The sequence below is a fragment of the Tupaia chinensis genome, unplaced genomic scaffold (genome assembly GCF_000334495.1).
Source record: "Tupaia chinensis unplaced genomic scaffold, TupChi_1.0 Scaffold000054_1, whole genome shotgun sequence".
Lineage (NCBI taxonomy): Eukaryota > Metazoa > Chordata > Mammalia > Scandentia > Tupaiidae > Tupaia > Tupaia belangeri.
In genome coordinates this window covers 5110051-5131105 of record NW_006159512.1, presented here as the reverse complement: position 1 = coordinate 5131105, position 21055 = coordinate 5110051, and the positions used below count along the sequence as shown (strand labels likewise).

The window sequence follows — 21055 nt, the reverse complement described above, 5'->3', positions numbered from 1 at the left end:
CTTAGTAGTTCAATGGTTGAGCCAATTTCCTTAACCACCCTGATCCTCAGTTCTTCCTTCTATATAAAAAAATCACAGTAGGGGCCAGTAAGTGGCCTGGAGGTTATGGCCAACTACATGATTTGAGTCCTGGACCCAGTGGCTTGAAAAACACATCAGGCATGTGTGCGTGTGTGCCCAAAATCCAGAGAAGGGAATGGAGAAGGGATTACAGCATGCCCATTCCTCCTACGGGGGTGATATTTCACTGTCTTTCTTTCTCTGTCTCTCTTTAGTGAGCACATGCAACCTATAGCACATAAATACATACGTACACACATACATAAATCACAGTGTACTTACCTCTGAGAGTGACTGTGAGATTGAAGTGAAATACATCCAATGATAAAGGAAAGTTCTATAAATGTTCATTTCACTTTTTTTTCTTTTCTTTTTTCTTTTTTTTTTACAAATCATCTTTTCCTATTCTGTGACTCTATGATTCAGCACTTCCTGGAATTCTATGGCACTAGAAACTTTCCAAAAAGTTTAAACTGCTTCCAAGCTTTTCTCAGCATTACTTTGAGAGGTGAGTGGTAGGGTGGCATCAGAAATCAGACAGGCGAACTGGGCTTTGTTTAATGGTCCAGTAGTACCTTCTTGCTTTCCATTTTCTCCACTCTTCTCATTGGGATAAGCTTGAGCATGTCAAAAACAAGATGCTCCACACAGAGTATAGAATCAGGGTGTGATGTGGCTATTGCTCATGTACCTTGCTACCTGCAGAGATGAGCATTTAGACTCTCCTAAGACTTGGGATGGGAGTCCAGCATGAAATAATGGGAAGGGCACTGCTTGGGGGGACAAGTGGCCAGAGACTCAGGCACAGGCTGGGCTGGTAACCACCTGCATGACTTGTTGACCCTCATCCCCTTGTGTACACAATGAAAGGATGGAATTAGATGAATGCTGAAGAATTACCCACCTTCATCCCCCCACCCCCAGCTCAGTTTCTTTGAGCTAGTGCTGAAGAAAATCTATGAGCAGAAAGTGATTCTCTGTCCTCTACTGGTCTCTGTGGCTATACTCCTGAATCTTGTTTGTACTTTCTCTGGAGGACAAAACTGGAAAAGTCTATGTACATGGAGGTTCCATGTTGGGGCACAGAGGGGTAGGGTGGGTAGGAATTACAAGGGAGGATGTAAAGAAAAAGAATCCACTGAGCTTCTGCAGACAATTTCACCTTATAAGTCACTCCATAATCTTTTGAGTTTGACCTGGGGCTGTGGGGACAGGGTCTGCCAACCTTATTTTGCTTCACAGGAAAACGACAAGGAAGGGATAACTGAGGAGGAAAAATGATGGGTGTATTTCTTTTGCCTTCAAGCCTCTTATACCCTGTTGCATCATTAAAAACTCTTATTATATAAATCCTGAACCCAAAGTCTAGAGGAAAATGGGAAATTTAAAGGAACTTGGGTCCTAACGAAGTTCATGCTTTTTCTCACATGTAACATTTTTTTTTCCTTTAAAATAACAGAATCAATGAAGGAAAGAATTCCTTTTCCAAGTCAGAAGCTCTATGCTTAGTCCAATAAGAACTTCCATTGTCAGAACCAGCAGTTGGTGCAATGGCTATGTCACTGGACTCTCCTGTAGTCAACCACAGTTCGAGTCCCAGACCTGGTGGCTTAAACTCACGTTGGGTGCATGTGTATGTGTGCCCAAGATCCCAAGAAGATAATGGACATGAAGGGATTGTGGCATGGCCATCCTCCCTGGGGGGTGATTTCTCGCTTTCTGTCTGTCTGTCTCTGTCTTGGAGAGCGTGCATGCCCTATAGCAAAAACCTTTAAAAAAAAAAAAAAAAAGAACTTCCACTGTCAAATGTGGCTGCCCCAAAGTGAATATAAACCACCACCAAATGGCTGAAAAAAGTTCCTTCAATGTGTTTTTCTACCTCTAAAGGTAAGAAGCAAAAGTAAGATGTTCCCTATCCTGATTCTATCTTCAAAGGAGAGAGGTAGCGAGAAACCTCAAAGAGAAGAAAGTTTGTTCTCAGTAGCTTTCCATTCAGCTGGAAAAAGGATTGCTGAAGTCCCTCTGTCACTACAGTCTGGATTTGTCCTTTCTGGCTCTGTGGAATGGTGGCCACCACTGCAGTCCCCTGGTGCCCCCTGTTGCCCATTTTGGGAAACTCACCCAAAAGGCAGCAAGAACTGCTGAACTTAGGTGTTATCTTAAAACCCTTTCAACTTTTCTGACAAATCTGAAACATTAAAAATTGTGACTATCCCTTAACTCACTAAGGGGAAGTTTATAGTCAAGTTACATTTTTATTTCATAAACTTACAGAATGTTGAGAGAGTCATTAGAAAACACTAAGCTGCCTTTTTAAAAAAAATTTCAGGATTATTTATGAGAGATATTAGCCATTATTACATAAAACAAAAGAGAGTTAGAAAATGCTGCATTAAATAAGCATTAAGTAAACATTAAATAAGGAAGTTCTTTCTTGATGGCCTTCTCAGAGCTTTTAATAAGAACTATGTAACTCCCAAGGGGAAATGCAATTTCCCAATCACACTTGACAACAAAACCACTTTTTATGTGAAATTCTTGTAGGGCAAATATTCCAGGGAACACACTTGGGAAATGCTAATCAACTCCAAATGAGTCATCTACTAATTTGGAAACTGAGTCTCAGGGAGGAGCCAGTGACTGGGTGGTCGTAGAACCACCACAAGCACCCCTGCTGGAAGCTCCCAGGCCACTTCTTCACCAGGATGCTGGCCTTATGAGTTGACCTTTGCAGAAAATAATAATAATAATAATAATAATAGTTGACCTTTGGTATTTCTGTATCCGTAAAGCATGTTTATTTGTGAAACAGGAAACAACCTTCAACCAAGGATGTTGGGAAAGTTAAGTAGACCCCTTCAAGTATGTTCCAACTCTTTGGGGAAGAGACTTGTCTCTGGGATTTCAATGGCTCTTTTTCTCTTGTGAAGAACTTCATTGTTTTATAAAAAACTCTCTGCTCTACAAACACTTATTAAGCACCTACTACACACACATATAAAGGAGGGTAAGCTAGTGTACCACATTGGATGAGGGCAAAGGTTTGAAGCTCAAGTTCTAGATCTGCCACATTCTAGCTGTGTGTAGTATCTGGACAAGTTTAAGATGCAGACTCTCCATCAATAAAATGCGAAGAATAATATGTCCTTTACAGCATTGTATTGAGGATTTAATTGAGTAATACATATAAAATGGATAGCACAGTGCCCCCTCTTGTAATTATTTGATAAGGATTTGCCACTGCCATTTTTGTGGTGGTTGTTATTATGATTACTGAGGAAAGTCCCTGCCCTTGAGAACTTAAAAGGCAGTTGAAGAAAGAAAACAAGAACACACAGAAACTTGAAATAATAATATAAAGGAATGGATCAGAAAAAGCAACCAGGTGTCATGTAACTTGCCAACTCCAGTCAGCCTTTAGTAGCTGCTTCAAGTGCCGTGGAGAAAAGAGTTCTTGGGGTTTGCCAGCTATAGAGAGCACCGCTATCAATTAGGGATGTTTGTCACAGGAGTGTTGATTGTGGAAATGTGGCTACATGGCGTGTATTTGCCATTCTTAGAATGAATGAAACGCCAGGTATGATAGATTAGACAGAATAGCCATTCCTGGAGCATCTAGGATAGCTGGATGTGCAGGATGAGTAGGATTTGTTTGGAAAAAAGATAAAATAAGGGAGGGAGAGGCATCTGGCACTAGGAATCTTGTCAACAAATCTGCCAACAATGAAACCAACATTGGCTATTTGGGTGGCATTAAATAAACCAGCCTGTCTAGAGAAGGGTTTGATGCTAAGGATTAGCTCTATAAATATGGTGACCAGAGATGCTGAATCTGGTCACCCAACAACAAATACACTGTCCCATTGTTCTCATGTGCCTGGGTTTGAGGTCTGGGAAATGTGGACACCATCATTCTCTAGTGCCATCCTCTCTACCATGGAGCTGTTCAATGGCTCTTTCCCATAGCCTTTGCTCATGAAGACCATCCTTCGGAGTTACATCCATGGCTGCCATTCAGAGCCCATTACCCTTTGTGTACTTTAAAAAGTCCTTACAAATGTTTTCCATTATGAACTGATGACATTGCAGCCCCAAGCATCTGAGCTTCTCTACAAATGTACACATGAATAAAAGGCCATTGACAATGAAAAATGAAGAATCACCTCACCAAAAACAGTAGTCTGTATAGACTATGCAGTTCCTCTATATGCAGCATTACACCAGCTCTGGAAGAGAGAACAAAGAGATGCTTAGGTGGGAAGTTTTGAAAAATATCCTGTTAACGAAGCTTTGTAACGTGTCATAATGGGATATTATTCATCCATTCTTTTTCATTGAGTGTCTACCATGTAGCAAGTATATCTGTACTAGTTACGGCTTGTGTGATTATAAACAACAGAGATCTAACTCAAATGTATTCAGACAAAAAGGGAGAGGGTATTATAAGGGATTCGTATAATCTCTGATGGCTGTGAAAATCAAAGACAGCAATGTGACTAGGGCCAGGGACACCTGGAACCAGGAATTCGAACACCATGGGAGTTCTCATCTTTTGTGTGTGGCTCCATTTACTCTTCATTAGCTTCATTCTTCACTCTAGCTAGAGATCAGCTTTCTCTGAGTGGTGAGAAACATAGGAGCCAAGGGACTAGCAGATGATGTAATGGTTGTGTCACTGGACTCCTACATGGTCAATTGTGGTTCAAGTCCCAGACCTGGTGACTTAAAACTCATGCCAGATGCATGCACGTGTGTGCCCAAAATCCTGAGAGGAGAATGGAAGAGAAGGGATTGTGGTGTGACCATCCCCCCAGGTGGGAGGTGATTTTTCACTTTCTGTCTCTCTAGAGAGAACATGTGCCCTATAGCAAAAATCCTTCTCTAAAAGAAAAGTAACAATAAAAAGACCATAGAAGCCAATAGTTCCTGAATTTGCTAGCTCATCTCTATATAGCTTTGGCCAAAATAAAGAAAATATTCTCTCTAGTTCCAAGTCAGATAGTCCCAGGAAAGGACTCACTGAAGCAGTTTAAGTTAGGTCAACTCCAGAGAGTCATGAAACAATATGGCAGTTTCTGTCAGGACTACAAAGATGGAGCTAAGGAAGGGGCAACTTCCAGAAGAAGGGGGTGGCTGAGATGCTGAGTGAATTATATGAAGGGACCTCACAAAGAGCATGGAAAAAAAGGGAATAAAGGATGCATTTATTTTGGTGCAAATTGATACTTCTTTATTTTCCATGAACTTTTTTGAAGTCCCCCCCATGAGAAAGAGCTTGTTACATATTGCCTTGTTTATTTTTCATGTTATCTAAACAGGTAAAAACCTGTTTACCTATTGAGCATCTGCTGCCTCCCAGGTAACGTGTTAGATTTTAGGAATGAAAAGATGAATATGGTGCTTTTTTAAAATTATGTAACTCTCAGAGTGCTAGGCATTCTGAGATGCAAAGAAACAGCATATACATAATTGAGAACTCCCAGTCATTTACCATAAAACTGGAGAGAGAGAGGCCAGCAGGTGGTGTGGTGGTTAAGGCACTGATCTCGCACATAACTGATGATAGTTCAAGTCCCGGACCTGGTGGCTTGAAAATCATGGCACATAAGAGTGTGCACCAAAAATTCCAGGAGGAGAATGGAGGAGAAGGGATTGCAGTGTGGTCATCTCCTCTGGAGAGTGATTTCTCATTTTCCCTCTTATTGTCTCTACCTCTCTCCAGTGAGTGCATGAGCCCTGCAAAAACCTTAAAAATATATATAATTATGGAAAGAAGCCTATGTATTTGGAGAATATCCAAGTGGTGAACTGTGTGCTAGATGTGATGTGGGTAAGAGAAGTTTGGAGGTAAGTGAGGTCAACAGGGCCTGGAGTGCTCAGGAGAAGGGTCTTGGAGAGTGTGATACTTCCGCGAAACCTTTAAAGGGTGAGGAAGTGTTGTTTACGACTACATGTGTTTCAAGTGCAGTGTTTTCACAATATCACACTAAGTGAGGACCTCTGCATCTGGAGGGTTCTGGAATGCAGCCGTCACCCAGTGGCACTGTTCCTTTCTCAGAGACAGGACTACCACCCACAGCTCTTCTGATAGCCTTGTTTTTAATTGCCATGGCCTGTTGAATCAAAGCCTCTGGGTTTGATGCAAGTTCAAAATAATTTCCTTCAAGGATTAACTCATCTTTCTGGGCTTGGGGAGCTACACAAGCAACATCTGGTATAGCCTGCAGAGGGATTTTTCACCCAAGGAGTTTCAAATTTCAACATGTGAGCCATCTTGCTAAATAACATCATTGACGGGAAACAGTGCTCAGAGACCTTATCTTGTAATGAGAGCTCTGTGTAACACCCCACGGTCATGTTTTGTACACGACTATAATAAATGGTGCAAATCGTAACAGGTTCCTTATCACTTTGCTTCTTGCCAAAGTGACTGCATTCCACACTGATGGGGTTGAAATACCCTTGTGGGTTTTCTCTGGGGCCATTCCATAACCCAACCTAGCACTGTTAATAACACCCTCCCTGTGCATGGACCAGTCTGGAGGCTCACATTTTAATGTGGCCCTAGGGAATCTCTTGATCAGATTCTAATTGTCACCTCCCAGGCTTCCAGGCATTTTGGAACACTCTTGGGAGCATCTCTGCCTCTTGGTAATTCCTGGCAAGTCCTCTGTGCTGTGTTTTTGGTATTCCAGTTCTGTAATTCACATTGCATGGCCTAGTTCACTACCTCTGGAGTTTTCCTCAAGACCAAGATTTCATCATGCCCTTAAAGTTGAAACACTGCAATACTAATAGTTGAATGTTGGCATGTTGAGGTTGTATTGTTTATAGGTACTCTATTATCATGACCTATGACTCACATGTGAGTACAAGGAAGCTCAGAGTTCGAGTGCATTGTCCGAGTATATGACCTAAAGCCCATTCATCTCACACCTAAGTCTGCTCTTTCTAAGGGATAAATTACAGGGACTCAAGGAAATGGTCACAGGTAATGGTCAAGCAGATGATGTAGTGGTTATATCGCTGGACTCCATGTAGTCAAACGCAGTTCGAATCCTGGACCCTACTTCCAAGTGGAGGAAAAAGAAGGAAAGAGAAATAAGAACACAAAGAGTCCTGAGTCTGAATTCAAAGAAAAGAATTTTTTTTTTCTTTTTTCGGAGAGGTTTCTTTTTTTTACTATGGGGCGCATGCGCTCACCAGAGAGACAGAAAGTGAGAAATCACCCCCCAGGGGAGATGGCCACACCACAATCCCTTCTCCTCCATTCTCCTCTCAGGATCTTGGGCACGTACACACAAGCTCCTGGCATGAGTTTAAGCCACTGGTCCCAGGACTCGAACTGCAGTTGACTACATGGGAGTCCAGCGACATAGCCTTTATGCTAACTGCTGGTTCCCAAAGGAAAAGAATTTTGAGAATGGCCAACTGTGTCTAAAGCCAGAACAGGCTTGTGAATATTGGAACCATTGGCACCAAGAAGGCTATTGGCAAATGTTTTCTTTTGTTTTTTTTTTTAAATAATTATTTATTTAATTTTATTTATTAAAATTTTTAAGTTTGTTACAGGGCACGTGCACTCCCTGGACAGAGGCTGAGACAGAGAAAGAAAGAAAATGAGAAAGTAAGCTGCCAGGTCTAGGACTCAAACCACAGTCATCCATGTGGGAGTTTAATACCTTAACCACCAAATCACCTGCTGGCCCCTTGGCAATTTTCTTTTTAGAGATTTTTGCCATAGGGTGCATGTACTTGCTGGAGAGAGAGACAGAGATAGTGAGAGGGAAAGTGAAAAATCACTTCCCATGGAGGACAGCCACGCCGCAATTCCTCTTTCTCTGCTCTTCGCCCAGGATCTTGGGCACCCATACACACATGCTTAGTGTGACTTTCAAGCCACTGTGTCTGGGACTTGAACCATGATCAGCCATGTGGGAGTCCAGTGACACAACCACTATGCCCTTGGCAAATGTTTTTAAGAAAAACAGGGACCAACAGGTGGCATGGAGGTTAAGGCACCTGGATCCCACATGGTCAAATGCATGATTTGTGTCTTGGATCCAGAGGCTTGAGAAACACACCAGGTACATGTACATGTGTGCCCTAAATCCCGAAGAGAGAATGGAGGAGAAAGGATTGCGGTGTGAGCATCTCTCCCAGAGTGTGATTTCTTACCACTCCTTACCCCCTCCCCCCCACTTTGGTGAGCACACATGTCCTATGGCAAATTTAAAGAAACTGAAAAAGAAAGACTCCAGTACTGGGTCTGGAAGAAGTTACTAGGACTTGAGTAGGAGACCAGCAGATGAGGTAATGGTTACGTCGCTGGACTCCCACGTAGTCAAACACAGTTTGAGTCCTGGACCCGGCGGCTTAAAACTCATGCTGAGTGCATGTGCATGTTCATGTATGCCACAAATCCTGAGTGGAGAACAGAGGAGAAGGGATTGTGGTGTGGCCACCCCCCTTGGGGGTGGTTTCTTGGTTTCTTTCTCTCTCTGTCTCTCTGGTAAGTCCACACACCTTATAGCAAGAATCTCTCTTTAAAAAAAAAAAGAAAAAAAGAAAAAGAAAAAGAAAAAAAAGAAGGATTTGAGTAGAACGACATAGCCACAAACAAAAGAGTTGCTAACTGGATGGCGGAATGAGGCAGGGCAGCTGGTTGTATTACTAAGCTTGAAACTCTGGGGCGGGGCCCAGGAACTGCACTTTAACAAGCCCTCCAGGTGATTCTGACGCACCTGCATGTCTGTTTTTCAGCACTAACTGCACATTGGAATTGCCTGGAAAAATGGCGCTTCCATTTTCTGAAATTCTGATTTAATTGCTTCACATAGGGGACTTAAAAATTCTCTAGGTGATTCTTATTTGTTTATTTTTGTAATGGTTTGTCACAGGGCATGTGCACTCACTGGAGAGAAGCAGAGAGAAAGTAAGAAATCACTCCCAGGGAGATATCATGCCGTGGTCTCTTCTCCACTATTCTCTTCTCTACTATTCTCCTCTCAGGATTTTGGGCATGCAGGTACATGTGACTGGCAGTTTTCCAAGCTGCCAGGTCTGGAACTTGAACCACACAGTTGGCCATGTGGGATCCAGCCACCTTAGCCACCCTGCCACCTGGCCGGCCCCCAGTCCTCTGGGTGTTTCTAATGTGCAACCAGGGTCTAAACTACTGCTGTGGAGGAAGAAGACAGTTCAGGGTGTGGAAGAGACAGCCACTGCAATGCAGAGCTCAGACTGTGCTGGGCATTGTGCCAAAGCCGAGCTATTCAAGCTGTAATGGGCATAAGGATTGCCCAGCAAGCTCCCAGGTGTTTCATGGACATTGCTTCCATGAATTCTCAGGGCACGTCTAGGAGGCAGGTGCCATCATTGTTCCCATTTTATAGATGAGGAGACACGGAGGCTCAAAGAAGTTTCCCTGACATATCTGGGGCATCATAGCAAGAAAGTGGCAGAGCTGGGACTTGAAAATATGGTCTTTCTTGATTCTGAACTACTAATTTTTGTTTTTAAGTTGTGGTAAAATACACAAAACATAAAACTGACCACTTTGCCCATTTTAAGTGTACAATTCAGTGGCATTTACAATATTGTGCAACCATTGCCACTATCCATTTCCAGGACTTTTTCATCATCCCAGACTCTTACTCATTAAGCAATAACTCCTCAGCTCCCCTTCTTCCTAGCCCCTGGTTACCTCTATTCTGCCTTCTGTGTCTGTGAATCAAAGTATTCATTTTGGGCTTGGAGTTTTTATTGTTTCATTTTGTTTTATGCCATAGTGTGCATGTGTGTGTGTGTGTGTGTGTGTGAGAGAGAGAGAGAGAGAGAGAGAGAAAGCACTGCCTCACAGGGCCTGGTTACACTGAAATCCCCCTTCTTCTAATTCTCCATCCTGTCAGGATCCTGGGCACTTGTGCATGCACCCAGCATGTTTCCCAGGTCCCCAGGGCCCAAACCTGTTTGGCCACAGGGGATCTGTTTTCCTCTACATAATACTTAACTGCTGTGGTATGTGTTCCTGGAAACTAAATCTAGCTGCTTCTACTTACAGTCAATGACTTGAGAGGCAGCGGCTGGAGAATGATAAACTCAGGGAGTTTATTTCTGCAACTGGGTTACGGGGAGACAGCCAACATGCACCATCCAACTGTCTCGAAAAGTTCAGTATGTGTTTAATATTTAGATACAAGCACGTGTAAATCGTTATTCGCTACAGTCAACCAAAGCCAATTGCTTTCGTTTGAGCAAATATCCTGATTTCTGTTTTTCTTTGAATATTCATTCTTGGTTTCTCATCTGACCCTTCTTCAAAGAGACCTCCTCGTGACTCAGTAGTTGGTAGATTGTTCCCAGCAGAGGCTTATCTTTTTCAAAATGGCTGCAATCCTTTTTTTGCATGCTTCATTGGTTTTACTTTTAAGTTTACTTCTTCCATGAGAGAGAGAGAGAAACAGCACCCCAACAGGATTATTATGCCACAGTCCAGTCTCAGCCAGATGCAGATCATGGGCAAGTGTGTGCCCATGACTCAGTGAGGTCAACTGACCTGGGCAGGAACTCTCCCTTGATGTATTGCCTTGCAGAGTTTCCCATTTTGTAGACACATTATCATGTGGTCCCTAGAAGTACTCTCTTTTTTTTAGTTGCCAGGGGGTGCATGCCATTGCTAGACAGAGAGAGGGAGAGAAAGTACCCCTATAAAGGGGTGTGGTCATGCTGCAATCTCTTCTCCTCCATTTCTCCATCTTGTTGGGATTTTGAGCATGCATGCACATGTACCCAGCATGTTTTTCTAGCCACCAGGGCCAGAATTGTAATTGCAGTTAGCCATGTGGGATCTGGCTCACTCTCCTGTACATATCTTTTTTTTTTTTTTTTGAGAGGTTTTCGCTATAGGGCGCGTGCGCTCGCCAGACAGAGAGAGACATAGAGACAGAAAGTGAGAAATCACCCCCCAGGGGGGATGGTCACGCTGCAATCCCTTCTCCTCCATTCTCCTCTCGGGATCTTGGGCACACACGCACATGCGCCCGGTGTGAGTTTTAAGTCACCCGGTCTAGGAGGTGAACCGTGGTTGACTACATGGGAGTCCAGTGACATAGCCATTACGCTAACTGCTGGTTCCCTCTCCTGTACATATCTTGAGGGCAGAAATCCATCTTATTATTATACTCCCAGAGCCTAGCACTGTACCTGGTCAGAATAACAAATGTTAAATGAACACATAAATGAATGAGCTCACAGGCTAGAAGGATAAAACAGAATCAGATCTGTGAAAAGCCTCTTAGGCCACAGTAAGGAATTCAAAATTTATGAAATAATGAGCAGCTACTCAAAGATTTCACATAAGAGGAGAAAATATCAAATGTGTCTGTGCAATGTGTAAGATGTGTTGGAAACCAATAGGGCAGTGAAGGAATCGATGACAAGCTACTGCACTGGTCTAAGCAAACAGTTATGAAGGCCTGAACTAAGGCAGTGATGGTGGCAATGGAGAGGAGGAAGAGTATTCAAGACCACATAAATGAGTCAGCCATACATCCCCACTTGCTTAAAGACAGTTTATTCTGGGTATAATTATTAACAGTGTCCCTTTTGTTCCCTAAAATGCCCAAGATTTGAATGTTAGCTTGGATGACAATTATCTGTTCACTCTGAACATAGGAGACATAGTTAATAGGAGGTGGGGGTTAAGGAGGGTGAAGTGAGAAGTCTAGACTAACTCTCAAGTTTCTTTTCTCTTTTTTGAATTTTGCCATAGATTGTGTACACTCACAGGAGAGAAACAAAGAAAGGGAAAGATTTTAATTGTCCCCCATAGGGAATGGCCACACTGAAATTCCTTCTTCTCCCTTTTTCTTGGGATTTTAGACATACATACACATGTGCCTGGCATGGGTCTGGGACTTAAACTGCGGTCGGCCATGTGGGAATCCAGCACCTTAACCACCATACCACCTGCCACCTGACTCAAGTTTCTGCCCCTGGCGACCCAGTGAATGGTCACATCATTGACCAAGCTAGACAACCCAGGATATGAAGCAGTAGATGTTTCTCTTTATTATAAAAAATATATATGTGAACGATTCATCATTAAGTATGAAGTACATTACAATACACAGCCTGACAAGAAATTGGGGAGAAAGCACACAACTGGTCAAAATTTGGGACACTGATCAAAGTATCACCAAATAAGAACACCCTCCTTCCCTGGAGCTTGAACTGAATTGGTCCCAGGGCAATTCATTAAATTAGGGAACCTGCTCTATCTGCTATTTAGACCAACTGTGAATGGGGTGTCGAAAAGGCCAATTAAGTATGAGTTTTCTCACTTTCCACAGTCAATACTGTGACTGCTCTCAACAGCCAACAACTTTTGAGTAGCTTCAAGATTCATTAAGTCACAGTTGACCCTGGTCATTCAGAAAATCAAGGGGTCAACAGATGGCATAGCAGTTACGTCACTGGACCGCCCACAGGGCTGACCGCAGTTTGAGTCCCAGACCAGAGGGCTTGAAAATCATGCTGGGTGTGTGTGTGTGTGCGTGTGTGCCCATGATCCCAGGAGGAGAATGGAGGACAAGGCATTGCAGCATGGCCATCCCTCCTGGGGGGTAATTTCTCACTTTCCCTCTCACTTCTGTCTCTCTCCCTGGAAAGCATATGTGCCCTAAGGCAAAAACTTAAAAACAAACAAACAAAAAGTCAATATAATGATGTACCATGCCAAAGCCAGGTTAATTGAGATGGAAGAACACATCTCTTGGTTTGACTGTCCTGAGTCAAAGGTCAGGCAACGTCAAAATAATCTACTTCATTTTTCTAAGTCTCATGACCCAAGATCCTTACTAATCTCTAATCATACCCACACGTGGGCCTTTTTCCTCCCCTTACAGCATGTCAACAACTAGGTAATTATTTAATAAACCTGAGAACATACCTTTGCTCCTTCTCTTGGCCAGAGACCTGAGATTTCCCCAGTTTCAATTACAAGGTGGCTTTTACTTAAGGGTTCCTTCCAAGTGCGGTCAAGCGGAAGAATAAATCCACCCGCTTGAGCCTTTTGAGGGAACTTTATAACAAAACTGTGGCTTTTCGAGTATTAAGAGGAAATGAAAGACTGAACTAAGCTCAATATTCATTTTAATACACATGTTAAAGGTTATGTTAGCAGCTGTCAAAGAGCTGGCCAGTTCTAAATATATCACTCTTCACCTTTAATCAGATGTCCTGGGTGGTACCCGGAACTTGCTACTCTTGGCTGACCCTGAGCAAAAGGATTGTTCAAGAAGGTGAAATTCGTCTTCGAAGTTTTCCTGTCACTTATGCTAATCCTAGCACGATGACTAAGGGGGAACAGGAGAGCTGAAACACAGGATCCTGAGTCCTTTACCACTCCTGGGTTGTCAGAAAAGTTATGAAGTATTTGTGTTTTCCTATGCAAAAATGTATCATGACTTTTCTGACCACACAATATGTACAATGGAATGTTAGTTCAGAAAGGTAGGAAATTCTGGCATTTGCTACAACATGGATGAAACTAGAAAACATGTGCTAAGTGAAGTAAGCCAGTCACTCACACACACACACCGCACACAAATGCTGTGTAATCAAACTTCCGTGAGGGGCTTAGAATAGTCAAAAATGAGGCCAGCAGGTGGTGTAGTGGTTGAGGGACTAGACTCTCTCATAGCTGACCATGGTTTGAGTCCTGGATCTAGTGGCTTGCTTTTCTCACTCTCTCTCTCTCTCTCTCTTGCACACATGCCCTGTAGCAAAATGTTTAAAAATAATAATGATAAATAAAATTAAATAAATCTTTTTAAAAATAGAATTATAGAGATAAGAAGTCGAAGGGTGGCTATCACAGGTTGGGGGAGGGGAGGATAAGGAGTTATTGTTTAATGGATATTGTCTCAGTTTTACAAGATGAAGAGAGTTGAGATAGATGGTGGTGACGATTGTATATGTTGCATGTTTAATGGTAAATTTTATGTTATGTGTACTAAACCAAAATAAATAAACAAGAAATTATAAGTGACTAAATGGGAAACCTGGGCCCTGTCATGACTTTTCCCTTAAGACATTTGGACATACGCTTTTTTGCAAACGGAAGATGGCTCCCAGTTCAGCTTACTGTACCAACTAGAAACAAGGGACACTAGGGGTCAAGAGTCCTAAATAACCACACCTCAGGGCCACCAAAGCCTTCATGAGACTGAAAGTCCCTCCCCCGAGGCCCACTGCCCAGTGGAATCCTTCACTATTTCAGTGCTCCTCAGGGGCAATACATGGAGAACTAATCTTGAACGCCCACCAAAAATTGGAGTGTGTCATACAATCTCTCTCATTACTATTCTATTCCTGATGCTCCAACACTTGTCCCTCAAGTCTTGGGTGCCCATAGTGGAACCAGGACCTGCTGTTTTGAATCAGTAACTCAGACATTTCATTTTTCTATACTTTCCAATTAAGTGTTTCATTTCTGAGAGCTTTATATTATATTACAATGGAAAAGCTGACAAATAGATTCATACTCACAGGCTAAAGGTTGATAGTCACACTATCAGTGTGGAAAAAGTTGACTGTGAGGGTTACAGCCCTATTTTCTTTTCTTTTCTTTTCTTTTCTTTTTTTAAGAGAGATTTTTGCTAAAGAGCACATGCGCTCACCAAAGAGAGACAGAAACAGAAAGCAAGAAATCACTCCCTGAGGCAGAAGGATGGCCACACCACAATCTCTTCTCCATTCTCCCCTTGGGATTTTGGGCACAAACACACACACACCTAACATGAGTTTTAAGCTGCCAGGTCTGGGACTTGAACCGTGTGCAACTACATGGGGGTCCATTAATGTAACCATTACACCATCTACTGGTCCCTTGTTTTTACTTTTTGATATTTCGATGGCATAAAAGGTACACTTACACAAAATCAAATTTGATTATCTTCAAATCAAATTTTACATTTCTCAAAGTCAGTTTCCTCACTCTCTCCTTTTGGCCAATGCATCAACTGGTTTCCCCCAGGCATGGGATCATTCTGCACTGACTACAAAGCTGTAGGGTCAGGGAAGACTAAAAGGCCTGTGGATTCTCCTCTTGGTGTTCTGTCATGGGTCAATTTGCCAGAAAAAGGGAGAGTTGATCATTGATATCTATAAAAGTATTGAGTTTTCAGAAAAGTCATGATGCATTTTTGTATGGAAAAACAGGAAAAAAAAATCATGACTTTTTGACAACCCAATACAATCAAGGGCCCATCCTACAGCCTAGTAGTTAAGTGAGCCAAATCTCACATGGCTGAATACAATTCAAATCCCAATCCTAAAAGACTATGCTGGATGTATGTGCATGTGTGACCCGAAATCCCAACAGGATGAAGAAATGGAGGAGAAGGGATTGCAGCATTACCACACCCCATTAAGAGGTGATTTCTCGCCTCTCTGTTTCTCTCTGGAGAGTGCATGCACCCTCTTGGGGGCAGGGGGCAGTACGCAGCCCACTCAAAAGATAAAAAGCATAAGAGCAGGTTTTCAAAAAGATACTAAAAAGGAAAAGTAGGTAAAAGAGATTAGAAGGAGCAATGACAAAAGCACAAGATTGCAATGAAAAACCTTAGTGAATCAGATGCTCTTGATCATGAAAAAGTCTGGAGGAGGAGGCAGAAAACAGAGTTCTTATGTCAGCAGAAAAAGGAGCAAACTAGGCTATCTCCATACCCCCTAGTGGTTAAGAGAGACAGATCCTGCATGGCCAATCACAGTTCAAATCCCAGCCCTGCTGCAGCTTAAAGAACACACCAGGGACAGGTTGCAGAAATAGATAAGGGATTGTATTGTGACCCTACCCCATTGAGGGGTCTCTCTCTCTCTTTCTCTAATTAAAATAATTTTTTTAAAAGAGAGAGAAAGAGGAAAAATGTCTTGCCCTCCTGTTTGTAGCTATTTAAACAAAAACGGGAACAAAGAGGGAGAACATTTGTAGAAGGCCAGAGCCCAAGTCAGCAGGCCCAGATGGCTCCACACCACCCACCTCAGATTCCACATTTGTGCCCGATCTCAGTCACAGATGCTCTTGGTGACAACTGAGTCACCAAGAAAAGGTGAACTTACATTTAGCATCTTCAGTTTAGCAAATATGTGTCATCATTGGAAAAATGTTCAAGTAAAAAGGTTCCAAAGGCAAGATGACAATATTCATCAAATTACAGGCATAGTTCCCATTTATCCCAGCATCCTACACATTGGGATTTCTCCTACAGATTTCCTTGCATGTGTGTGGAATGATGTATGTACAAGGTCATTTACCTGTAACTGCAAAAAGTTGGGACACTACACAATTGTTCAACAAATAGGAGATTTGTTAAATAAGTTTTGGCACAGCCATACAACAGAATACTGTACAGGTGAAAACCAAAACCAATCAACCAAAAAATGTGATCATCTCTGTGCAGTGATAAAGGAAACATCTCTAAGTCCAAAAAAGGAAAGCTCAAGGGGGCAGTCCTGGAGGACAGAGGTTAAGGGCTATGAGTTGAGAGCCAGATCCACCATAGCTGACTGCCTTGGCTCAACATAGTTTGAATCTGGTCCCAGTGGCTTGAAATACACACTAGGCACATATGAGTGCATGGCTAGGATCCTAACACGACTGAGAAATGGAGGAAAAAGGATTGCAGTGTGGCCATGCCCTGTTGGGGAGAACTTACTCTCTCTCCCTCCCTCTCTCCCTCCCTCTCTCTGTTATGCAAAAAAAAAGAGATTAAAAGAAAACTTTCAAAGCTCTAGGGTCAGCCATTGGTGTGGTGCTTAAGGAAACTGTATCCCACATGGCCAACTATGCAGTTTGAATCCTGGACCTAGCAGTTTGAAAAATATGCTGGGTGCATGAGCGTGCGTGCCAAAAATTCCAAGAGGAGAATGGTGGAAAAGGGATTGCAACTTGGCCGTCCCCCACCCCCAAGGGGGTGATTTCCCTCTCTCTCTCTCTTTCTCTCTCTCTCTCTCTCTCTATCTCTGATGAGTGCACGTGCCCTATAGCAAGTAAACAAACAAACAAAAAAGCTCAAAACTATACAGTATGGGGAACCAGCAGTTGGCCTAATGGCTATGTCGCTGGGCTCCCACATAGTCGACCGCGGTTCACGTCCCGGACACGGTGGCTTAAAACTCACGCCAGGCACCTGTGCGTGCGTGCCCAAGATCCCGAGAGGAGAAGGGATTGCGGCGTGACCATCCCCCCTGGGGGGTGATTTCTTGCTTTCTGTCTCTATGTCTCTCTCTGTCTGGCGAGCGCACGCGCCCTATAGCGGAAAACCTCTCCAAAAAAAAAAAAAAAAAACAACTATACGGTATGTAATGTTAGGGGTAAAATTAAAACATTTGAAAAGGCTTTTGCTTATGAACAGTGGATATGTGTGAGTAGAGACTGAAATGAGTAAATGTTGGTAGAGGAAAGCAAAAGGGCTTTTCACGATGTATCTTCCCGTATTACTTTGATTTTTGAGTCATGAATATATTACTCATTCATAAAATTTTAAATAAGGACAAATGGTCCAGAGAGTAGGAACTGTGGGTGAAGCAGCTACATCCCACTTATCTAGACATTACCTTTCCAGGTTGCACAGTGACTCCAGGCAGCAGCCGTTTGCTGTATTTTCATACTGGGATAATTCTCAATTATTTAAATCAGATTTGTTTGAACTCTCAATTTGTTTCAGAAATCCAATTCAACTTTACTGAAATTACAAGAGACTGTATCAACTCCTGAAACTGAGATGTCCAGGAACTGGCTTAGGGTAGATAGGACACAGAATAGCACTCTTTGCTAAGGGACTGGCGATCCTGCAGGCTTCCAGGCACCTCATGGCACCCCAGCTTAAATCACCAACCAGGCTGTTGGTATCTCCTTCAGCATTTTCCAAGCGTCTACTTTGGAAGCCACTGCCACTCCCACTATGGGTCTGAGAGCCTGCTGTGCTTCACTGTAGAAGAGGAATCTGCTGAGAACAACCATGGAGACTCAGAAGCTTCTCCAGGCCTGGAGGCTGTGGTTGCTCTCTTATGCAAGAGACACGATGCAGATGCATGACATTCTGGACTGGAGAATGCGGGGCATTCAGAGCCAGACCAAGAAATGCGTGTGGGGAGACGGCTGGGCTTCCTCGCTCGCCAGAATCAGGGAGTGGGAGAGAATGGGATACCACTTATCTCCCTCCCACTCCCCTTTCCTCATTCCAGGCCCAAACACCAGACCAATATGTCTCCAACTGAGTAAAAAATGGGAACATGGGACAATGCCACATGTAAGGGAAGTTAGGAAACCCAAACACAGCACAACACTGGTGTACTTAATTTGGTTTATGAAATGCAATTTCTGTGGAATCCTGTTAGTGAAAAAAAAAAAAAATCCCACTTGATTTGGAATCAGGAAAACAAGAGTCCCAGACAGAATCTCTTGCCATCTGGCTGTGGAACTGCTTGCAGTTCACTGAACTTCTCTTTGCTTTAGTTTCCTCATCTGAAAATTGTGATAATTAACTGACCAACCTCATAGAGATCAAATAAGAATACAAGACCTCTGAAAAATATAAACATAACTTTAAGTTAATGGAAGGCATCGGTATACCTAAATGGCATACATCTACTTTTCTTGTTTTAGCCTGAAAAGCTCGTTAGCAAGTACAATTAGGTTTACTCTGAAGCAAGTGAGGTTGCTTTTTTAGGTTGAGGGTGGAGTACTTTTAAACCCATAGTGGAATTTGTTGCTTTTCATCTGTTCAGCATCCATTTCTAACCCACCCATCCAAAGAACAACTTCTACCCATCATCAGTTCAGGAAGTCAGGGTGGGGGGTGATATAGGCCCCTTCCTTCTTTTATTTATTTATTTATTTATTTATTTATTTATTTATTCATTTATTTGGTTTTTGTCATAGGGCACATGCATTCACTGGAGAGAGACAGAGAGAGACAGTGAGAAAGAAAGTGAGAAATCAACCCCATCAACCCCTCACCTGGGGTGCAATCCCTTCTCCTCTATTCTCCTCCTAGTATTTTGGGCATGCATGTACACATGCCCAGCACAAGTTTCAAAGACGCCAGGTTGGGGACTTGAACTGTGAGAGTCCCGTGCTTTAACCACTATGCCATGTGCTGGCCCTGACTTCTCCCTTCTTGAGAAGTAGACATGTGACTTGAGTCTGACCAATCAGTGTTTTCCTGCTGCTACAGGATAGACATGTGACACAAGCCAATCAGAGACCATGAGTTTTAATTTGTGGGCTTTCCTTGAAACTATTGAGAAGTCCTCTTTCCACTGACCAGGGTGTAGGCTTGGGGATTCTAGAAGCCCTCTCACTTTTATTATGGGAAAGTAATGCCAACAGAGAGGAAAGCAGAACTGAGAGTAGGAGAGAGTAGGCGGAGTCCTAGTGGCACTTTTGGACCTAGCCATTCCTAAAGCTGTCTCCACTCTTGGACACTCGGACGCTTGAAGAAATATAGATGTCCTGTTTTTCCTTGTTGGATTTCTGATGCCTTCAACTCTAACAGTCAACTGACAAAAACTTCTGGTGCTGTCGTTTAAGAATATTGAGGACTTTGTAGTGCAGCTGTTAAGCCTTGTATATTAGGAACGAGATCCCACATGGTCAAAAGTGGTTTGAATCCCAGCCCCCACAGCTTGAAAAACACACCAGGAGCATGTGTGTGCCCAAAATCCTGACAGGAAGGAGAAATGGAAGAAAAAGTATTGCAGTGTGACCACACCCCACTGGGGGGTTCCTCTCTCTCTCCCTCTCACATGTATGCATGTGCACAGTCCTCTGACAATTGAAAAAGTATAAAAAGGAATCTCTACAAAAGATGAACGAATCATGCCCACACTCAAAGCTACATGAATTAAGAAAATGTAAGCAAGCCAGCATGTGGTGTGGATGTTGGGGCGGCTGGATCGCACATGGCCAACTCCGAGGTTTGGGTCCCAGCCCCGCAGCTTGAAGGGACATGCTGTGTGTGTGTGTGTGTGTGTGTGTGTGTGTGTGTGTTACAACTGGGTGCACATGCATGTGTGACCAAAATTCCAAGAGGAGAGCAGAGAAGGGATTGTGGTGTGGCTGCCCCCCCGGGGGTAGGGTGATTTCTTGTTTTCCCACTTTCTCTGTCTCTCTCCAGCAAGTGCACACTCTCTATGGCAATAAATAAATAAATAAATAAATAAAATAAGGTTTAAACAATACCATCATAAAGTTCAAGTGGATCTGGAATCCTCTCCCAGATAAAGACACTTCACAGTAGTATCTAGGTAACATTTTGTAATTTAACAGAGAGACACAAATTACTAAAATAAAGAAATATTTTATTTTTCTCTTTCAGCCATGAGGTCCAAGGAAATGCAAGTTCATGGAAATTAGAAATAATATCAAAACGCAGGTGAGACCAGCTTTAGAGGTTGCATGGAATCAGCAGACCATGATTGTCTGGAGTGATTTTTGGCCTCCTCGGTTTGCCATTTGGTCTAGCCCACGTAACCATTTCTGTGGAAACTGTCCAATTTGAAGAGAGTTGTCCTAGACTGGTGAAGCCCAAACAACTGAAATGTTTACAGTACACAAAGCAAAACAGTCAACATTACTGGGTAATACAGACTTTGGTTTATCATTAAACTAATTAGAAAGCCAGAACAAATCTCATTATGCAGCACCAGGACACTTCTATTCATTTCTTCAGTCATTCATTTGTGCATTCAGTGAGTATCTATTAAGCACCTATGGTGTACCAGAAGGCACTTGTTAAATGCTGGAGTTACTAAGATAAAGACCAAGGCACATACTCTGTCCTCAGGAGCTCTCACGGTAATTGTGCAGAGACATGGAAATGGGGACTGATAATGCTTCATGAAGAGTGCTGATGACAAAAAGTCTGTGAAAGCCAGACATCACCGTGAATTCATTCTACCAGAGGCTCCATGGAAAAGGTGTGCA

At 42.8% G+C, this 21055-nt stretch overlaps 1 protein-coding gene across 1 annotated transcript in view; it reads right to left on the bottom strand.

Annotated features, from left to right (window-relative positions):
- Window positions 1-4241: 4241 nt before the first annotated feature.
- The window catches only part of DRAM1 (DNA damage regulated autophagy modulator 1), a 67948-nt gene continuing 51134 nt past the window's right edge, over window positions 4242-21055 (bottom strand). Inside the window, exon 7 of the mRNA XM_027775724.1 lies at window positions 4242-4286. Coding sequence (XP_027631525.1) covers window positions 4251-4286 — 36 coding nt within the window. The 3' untranslated portion in view covers window positions 4242-4250. The remainder of the gene's footprint in view (window positions 4287-21055) is intronic.